Source organism: Leguminivora glycinivorella, chromosome 23 (genome assembly GCF_023078275.1).
Source record: "Leguminivora glycinivorella isolate SPB_JAAS2020 chromosome 23, LegGlyc_1.1, whole genome shotgun sequence".
Classification (NCBI taxonomy): domain Eukaryota; kingdom Metazoa; phylum Arthropoda; class Insecta; order Lepidoptera; family Tortricidae; genus Leguminivora; species Leguminivora glycinivorella.
In genome coordinates, this window is record NC_062993.1 from 9,257,890 (window position 1) to 9,266,710 (window position 8,821).

An 8,821-nucleotide genomic window follows, 5' to 3' on the forward strand; every position below is an offset into this window, starting at 1 on the left:
CTGTGGATGGATACTGCAGACCCCCTCTGTTTTTTAAGTTGATCAGTTTATGAAAATTCAGTCTCTCATGACAAGAAAGTCTTGCAGTACATTTTTGGCACTTCAGTTTTTTTGATGCATAATGAACAATGCTACCTGCCAAGTAACCAATGATCAGTTTTTTGAAGTTGTTTAGGTCGTCAACGTCTAATCGTTTGGCAAGATCTTTGGCTTCGCCAGAGATTTCTTCCATAAAATCTAGAGAATCGCAAGTGTCATCCCTATCATCGATGTGTCGATATGTTGGCGTAGTGGTGTTGATAACTTGAGTAGTAGAGGTACAGTTTAATATGGCTATTTGTTCCATGGGAACACAATTTCCTGTGGAGGAACAGCGGATTTCCAAATGCGCTAAGAGTTTTCTGTAGTTTCCTTTAAATTGCTTCACGTTCGGGTTATCATTAAAACCACCTTGCATTCTAAGTGACGAAAAAAACATTTCAAGGTGATCCTGGCTAAGTTTGTATGTAGGCAGGAAATCAAGGATTTTATCATTTTGTATGCATGTTTCATATAAATATCTCAAACTGTGTATATTTATTATCGTTCCAATAAAACCGGTTTTACACTGAGCTTCTAATATAGGCTGATAGTAACGTGTTATTAAATATTTGTACCTACCATTTATTTTGACTCTGCGCTTGGTCATGTGTTTTATTTTTAACTGAACTATGTAGTCTTTCAAGTCTTCTAAAAATGTAAATATTGAATCTTTGTTTTGAGGACAAATTGGTTTTTTGTAGTCAAAATCTGTTAAATTCCTGGAGTTGAATATGTCAAACATGTCGTTAATTTTTTTAATAAAGCTCTCTGTAGCCTCTGAATCTTGAAATTCATTAAGTGCCAGTGCTTCTCGGCAAGCTTTCATTGCTGTCGCAACACTTGTACTAAAAACTTGAGTGGCCAGTTTAACTTTCATTTTATTATTCTGAAAATAGATGTGCCTGTTTGACAGTTTATTGGCTAAGTGTAAACCCTCGTCATTCTGAAGTTTAGTTAGCTTTTGTAGGAGGCTCCATTTAATTTTATTTTCATTCCCGTCCACAATAATTTGTTTTGAATGCCATGTGTTTCTTAAAAGTTTTATGACATGGCTAGGATCTAGAAAGCATGCAACCTGAGAAGTATTGCATGGATGATTAAATGTTGTTTTTAATTCATTTAATTTAAAATTACATCCTAGTAATTGCAGAGCATTCAGGTTGGTTGCATGGCCATCACAAGTGAGAGAGATTACATCGATATTGGACTCAAAACATTTAGTAAGACATAGTTTAATTAAATTTGATTTCTGTTCTGCTGAAAAAGAGTTACTTAAAAAGTATCCCAGAGGGAGTTTAAATTTGTTGTTTATTCCTACAATGAGGAAAACTAGGGCTTGTGACGCCAGAGGAGCACCTTCTTTTGGCCCTGTACCCATGTCCTCCAACCCAATATTTTTTTTACCTTCCCAAAGAGGCTGAGGCCTGATTGCTATCTCGTCAAAAACTAATGAGCATAGAGTTTTGTTTCGACTAACTTCTGCTTTTGCTTTCAAAGCCTGAAAAGATTCTTCGGTAAATCCTGGATCTCCTTTCAAATTGCCATACCACTTACTCAGAGTTTTACGATGAGGAAGGCATGTATTAAAAGTATCTCTGACGTAATCGTAAGCTTTTGGGGAGTAGTAGTTTAGCGTCAGACAAAATTTTTTTATGATCGGAGAGTATTTGATGTTTTTCTTTAATTTTTTCCTATTATAATTGTTAAACAAATTGGCCGCTATTAAATCATCATTCAATTTACCAAATAAATCTGCGTCTATCAAATTATTTTCTTTCAAATTTTTTACAATGTCTTTTAAAGATTTATTCTTAGATTGTAATCTTTTAATTTTTTGGTTGGCAGTTCTTAACTTCTGTCGTAGGTTTCTTATGAGGATATCTTTCTTGATGATTGTTTCTTTTAAACGACGTTTTTTGGGAGTGTATAACACAGACAAAGGGTTTTCTATATCAATATCGGCAGCTTCATCATTATCAGGATTCTAAAAATATAAAAAAGGATTTATGTAATGTATACTAGGAATTTTCTTCCTCTAACTACCTGGAAACTCTACATTTCTTCCTCTAACTACCTGAAAACTACATTTCTTCCTCTAATTACGTGGAAACTCTACGTTTCTTCCTCTAAACTACCTGGAAACTCTACACTACACTAATCTACTGTTGAAATATCATGCATGTACTAAGTAGGTACTTATAAAATTTGAAGCACACCTGTTGTAAAATCTCTGAACTATTAAATGAAACGTAATGTACATCTGACTCTTTTTTTGAAGGTCGTTCGTTTGAAGCAGGTGGTACAGTCATGGATGAATCCTAAAAGTGTTATGTGGGTTATTTATAAAACATATAAAACAACAGTGATATTTTAGTTGCATTTAATTTACGGTAAGTACCTATTGTATTACAGATACCTGCCTTTTGTACATAGAGGAGAGTTTTTGGGTCGGAGGTTTCTTTTTCTTCCACGAGTGTACTCTTTGTCTCCAGGGCTCCAGTCTAGAAATATAAAAAATAATAATGATGTATATAATAAAATAATAAGTGTAATAAGAAAAAAAAAGAATCGTCATTTAAGGGCATTTCTTGTATGATGTCTTGATGAGCACGCATACATATTTTGTTTCTGAGTCATGGATGTTTTATATGTATCTAAGTGTTTGTACCTATATTAAATATATCGTTGTCTAGGTATCCACAACGCAAACCTTATTGAGCTTGTCGTGGGACTCTGCCAATCTGTGTGAGAATTCTCTATAATATTTGTATTAATATATCTACTTATTTATAGAAAGTGGAAAAATGCCCGTCTAACGTTAGAAAGAAGGAGAAAGTAGTACTTCAGCTTCAAATGGCAATCCAGGCACAGTGAGATTGAGTTTCTGAGATGTGTGAGGTTGGTCTAATTCCACGGTACTTGATTTTAATTCCGTTGTAGGTATAGATGAATCCTGAAACAGTAAATATTTTTTTGTGTTATATTATACATTAAAAGCAACAGAAAAATATATGACGCACAAAACAAAAGTCCACATTTTTAGAGGGCTGCTAAATTACTAATATTACTTACAACTAAGTTTTCTTCCTGGAAACATGAAGGCTCCAAAAACTGCAATAACGATAAATTATAATTAAATATCGCTGTAAATATTACTAAAACGCTTTTTAGGAAATACATACTACGTGCATACTCTATATTATAATAATATAACGTATACAGGGTGTAACAAAAATGGTGGTGATCCGTTTAAGGGCGTATTCAGTATCGTATTCTCATCAGTAGGCCTAGCACATGATGGCCGCGGGAGTATGTCGCCGCGAGATAGATGACACGTCTTTGTCTAATTGTATTAATGACATAAGGACAGGTAGTCTATCTCGCGGCGACATACTCCCGCGGCCATCATGTGCTAGGCCTGCAGGAAAAAGTAGGATAAAAAATTTTTTTCGCAAATTTTTTTTTATATGTTATATGTATAAGGCTCATACAAAAGTGAAAATTTTTTTAGCGAAAAAAAAAAATCTACTTTTTCCTGATAAGAATACGATACTGAGTACGCCCTTAAACGGATCACCACCATTTTTGTTACACTCTGTATTTATACCTTCTTTGGTATCGCATTTTTCACAAGATAGAGACGTCCTCCTTCTGTGGTGTAGAAATCATTATCGTCAAAATGTACACTACAAATCACGCTTGAATTTGAAGGGTACCAATCAGTTTCATTCCTGCTTTTTCTAATAATTTCTACCAGATTATTAGTCCAGTATTCATCCTCTTTTTTAATCCTGAAACATATGTAAGGATTGTGTAAATAAATAAAACAAAAATAAATAAACTATGTATTTTATCGACTATGCTGAAACTACTGTAATGAAAGGATCAATTGTACTAGGTATTTAAATATGTCTAAACGGTTTTTTCTGTTCTCTGATTCCGCCAACAATGTCAAGGTTTAGGATGTCACGCGTTTTATGAAAACAATTTGCCGCTGAGCCCTTCATTTTTCAAATTAGCCGCCTTTTTTCGTGCCAAAATTTGGTTGAACAAAGCGCTAGTTGCACGTATACTTAGGTGGAAAGCGCGAGGCGTAATTCGTCCAAATACTATGTAAACTCTACGAGTTAATACGTGCAGCTTGGTGCCAAAGTTGGCAGCACGCGATACTAGCGCCCCTAGCGGTATGAGTTGATCAAAATAGTTTAGTTCATACAGTATAAAATTTAAAAAAGTCACACATTCTTATTGTTTTGTTTTATTCCGTCTAAAAATGTTAAAGTAGATCAAATAATCGCATTTTCTATTTTACTAAAAGTCTGACAAACTAATTTGAACAACTCGTACCGCTTGATAGCGCTTCTAAAATTGTTGCCGCTCCATTGTGTGGGAAACGTCAGAAGCTGCACGTATTAACTCTAAGAGTTTATATAGTATTTAATTCGACTGAGTCAAAATAATATTTAACATGAGAAAAAGATATTTAGCGTGTTTTTATTACATGTCAGTAGGTATACATATAATATAAAATAATTACTCTAACCGAAAATCTAAGTGATTAAACAAGAACTATAAAAAATCTAATTAAAACATTTATTACTCAGAAAATTGTCATACAGACTAATTTATAGAAAACATACTATCACAATTAATAATTTCGGCATTTACCTAAATAATATCTTATATATAATAATGATTATAAGAAAGGCATCAATTACCCTACTTTCGGGAAATTGTCCCATTTATCTTACTGGTCACACTAGTGTGCTGATATATGAACAATAATCAAATTGTGATTTTACGTACTTTTAAGTGATAATTGATTAACTTACCTATGAAAAGTGATACCGTCTTTTTTTTTCTTTTTATTTGTGTCATTTTTACACAGTTTCACAACGCATGTAGGCATTTTTTCGTATTTTTCCTTGACTGTTTTCGCCACTGGCGCCTCGATCCAACTGACAGGAGATTAGTGGATGAGGTCATAGACTAAGCTGTCAATGTGGATCATGGAATCACAGTTTTTTAGTACTGCGTATTACGTCTGGCTATTATATCTTAGTCTGTGGTTAAGACGTATTGGGTTGTGGATTAGTAACGTGCCAGACGCTTCGTCGTGTGAACGGATTTTATAACGCTGCGGCTCTTGAGCGATTTTATGATGGTTGTAGAATGATTTCGGTGCGTTTTACAATCATATCTGTATTTACAGTTTTTCTTTGTTGCATGATAAAAACATAAACTTTATTGAGAAAAGATTATACAAGTTACTAAACTGTGGAATGAATTGTCGCCTGCGGTATTTCCGGACCGATACGACCTTCAAATCTTCAAGAAAAGAGCGTACACCCATCTTAAAGGCCGGCAACGCACCTCCAACACCTCTGGTGTTTCGGGTGTCCATGGGCGGCGGTGATCGCTTACCATCACGCGACCTGTCTGCTCGTTTGCCTCCTATTCCATAAAAACAAAGAAGTTTCTTCTAAAAATATTCTTCGCGGAAAGTCTACGTACGTAATTTTTTTAAAACGACGGGGTGTTATTAAGTTTGACGTGTCTGTCTGTTTGTCTGTCTGTCTGTCTGTCTGTGCGTGTGTGTCTGTCTGTGGCATCGTAGCTCCCGAACGGATGAACCGATTTTGATTTAATTTTTTTTTTGTTTGAAAGTTGAATTACGAGTGTTCTTAGCCAATGTAATCATAAAAATCGACCCACTAATGTCGGGGGTTTTTCCAAAATTTAAATTTTGTGGTTAGGTGAGTTTACAAATGCTACAAGTACAAAATGTTTTTTCAATTTTAGACCTCTAAGACCTGTAAAGTACGTACCGACGTTGAATTTAAGGGTCCTATATGTATTTAATGACAGACTTTTACCGGTAATAAAACTGATTGTCACGGAAGAATTCTTCGGTGTTCGGCGTTCCTAGGACCTCGCCCAACCAGCAAGGCCACGGTGTCAGAGGGGTTTTAGCGGGTAAACCATGGGTCTCATCAGCCTATGGAGTTACATATAACTATCCTAGGCCCGTTCCTGCACCGGGGTGGTTTCCATGCATTTTCTCTCTTTTAGAAAATGGTGGAACTGATTGTCAGGGAGCCCCTTTAGGCAGTCAATCTACTTGAATTAATAGAACTGTGACTCGACTGATTTCTTAATTCCATTAACGGCGCAAATCAAGTCGTCAGCTTGATCGATGGCTCGTTTCTTCTCTAAAAAGAAAAGTCGTAAAGCAAAAGATTTCTTTGGAGGTTACTTCATTCTGATTTCAGTCTTAGTCCAGACCAGACCTATCGTTTAAAAGTAGTTGGTACCGCAAATGGTGGAGTGTAAAATGCTTTAGTTAAATGGTACCTACGTAAAAAGTAATGATCACAAAGTAAATTAAAATGGGATTAAAATATAAATCAGCAGGCGTAGGACACCTAGATAGATAATATTTATCGCATCGGTGCGTCCCGCACTTACGAATAGTGCGAAAAGGACGGCCTGACGTTATTTCGTTTATCACGCGACCATGCTTGCCGGACTGGAATTTGTAATGGGTATACAATTTCTAACAGACTTTGATAAAATCTAAGTAAGCAATCACTTTGATATCTACTTATTCACTTTATAAGCAAGCACTTTATCACAGTTGTGCCAATCTGTTATTCCGTTCTTGTGACGAACTTAAACTTAATTTATTTGACGAACAGAAGCCGTCATTGAATTTAAATTTAGAATGTGCCGTCTCTAGAGAACGTACGCTGTTCCATGAATTCGGTATGCAGAATTCTGTAGACGTATCTGTTAATTGAGTGTTCCAAAACCGGATCCCCACACGTGTAGGTATCAGTCCTATCTCATTCCACAATATAACGACGACTCAGTAGTTACTGTCTAGCAGCAGCGACGCGAAAGGTACCTACTGCATTCGAAAGCACGTGGTTGAACAAAATTAATATAAATGTTACGACTTGGTCCAAAGTAAGATGTTGTTATCTAATACTATGAACACACCACATCATAATCAGTCAGGAAACTATTATTCTTATCCATCCAATTCCGCTTGCGCATGTGTTGCGTACACGATGCGCTTATGTGCACACCGCGTATACGTTTGTTAGAAGAGTGGTTTATACTGTGCCCATTCCTAATTGTCAAACACACGAGGCTCGAATAACATTGCTAGTTCAATCAGAGACAAGTTCCTATATGTGCAAGAATTTCGAGAGCGCAGCGTTGCTAACAGGCAAAGGATACTGCGAACTTGTCTGTTCACCTGTGGCATACTTTACAGCGATTCTGGGGCTGACTTTAGTAAGGCTAGTGGTAGACTGAGCTTAAATATGTTAGGTAGGTATGGGGATTGGAATTTGGTCTGATTTCCTCTGCCCGGATTACCTACACTCAAATATGGGCAATTTCAGAATTTGGGTCCCCCCAATTAGCGTAAGTTGTTAGACTTATATTGACCGGGATATAGAACGTGATTACCTTTTTGATTTTTGTCGAGCTCCCGATATTTCGACGCAGTTGCATGCATCATGATCACGGAAAGCAAAACAGCGCGCGATCTACCCTCCTTCGCGCGCGTCGGCTGCGTTCACTTTCAGCGTTACCACTGGTCTCATTCACACTCGATGGTCTGTCCAAACACACACTACACTCACAGAACACCCGGGTCCCAAATTGAAAATGCCCATATAACTATTTTTTAGGAATTTCAAATGCGTTACAGGCTTAAATTCTGGCAATGTTACTATTTCAACTTGATATACCGCGGCGGTGAGAAAGAAAATAATTATGTCGAATATTGATTCTCACTTCCACCTTGGGAAATCACTACTTGATATACTAAACAGTAGGTGCATACCATACCAGTTTACTAAAGACGAATCATTCAACAAGCATTGGAAATACATTCCTCAGATCATGCTAGTCTTGAACCGAGTAGCTATACTCACTGTCATACTGTCCTTCAAGAATAAAAGGTAAAAAATTTTATTAAATCTACATAAGTTAAGTACATATACTGATTGCCGTCTGTTAAAGGATATGATTTTAATATACGTCCTTCAACAACGCTACGTCACTTTCATTCTGCATTCTAGATAGGTTACTTAGCAGTGGTGTTATAGTTAATACAAGGTTTTCGGCACAACACTGTGATTGCGCTGAACCAAAAATGAAGTGGTTCAACATCAATAACAATTAAAGCCTGCACCTACTGTTGTTTCTGTTTAGCCTGTTGGTTAACTGGTAGATAATGTCATTAAGCATTAAACCCGCCATTCGTACCCTATTTGTTGTAGGTATTGTGCAAGTAGTTTAAAGAAATAAATATTAATGTATGTAGTATTCAGCGGTGACCGTAAGGCTGGCAGCTTCCTCGCCCAAAGAATAAGCCTTGCGATATAACGAGGAAATGCTGCCAGTGTCTACGGCACCATGCCTAAGGAGGTTCCTTAGTTTTTAATATTTTTAGTTTACTTAGGTATTTATTTTTAGATTAAGGTTTAGTTTATGATTCGTTTTATTGTTTTTATTTTAAGAGTGTTGTTGTCAAAATAAAATGTTTAATTCTAAAATAGGTGCTTTATTCACCGATTGATTCGCCCGTGTGTTACACATGTTGGTTAGGGTTACTGTGATCGGATTCAAGGGTACTTGCTCCGATTTCCGCCAGTGGCCGATATCGGAAATGCGCTTACATTTAGGTACCGACGAAATGGTCTCTGTTCGGGTAAATTCCAAA

At 36.4% G+C, this 8,821-nt stretch overlaps 1 protein-coding gene across 1 annotated transcript; it reads right to left on the minus strand.

Annotated features, from left to right (window-relative positions):
- Positions 1–2,417: 2,417 nt before the first annotated feature.
- Positions 2,418–5,132, minus strand: LOC125238210. The gene is made up of 5 exons (XM_048145483.1): positions 4,914–5,132; positions 3,689–3,872; positions 3,154–3,192; positions 2,924–3,034; positions 2,418–2,582 (listed from the first exon to the last, which is right to left on the minus strand). Exons 1-5 carry the CDS (start codon positions 4,988–4,990, stop codon positions 2,418–2,420), a joined length of 576 nt encoding a protein of 191 aa, XP_048001440.1. The 5' UTR covers positions 4,991–5,132.
- Positions 5,133–8,821: the final 3,689 nt, after the last annotated feature.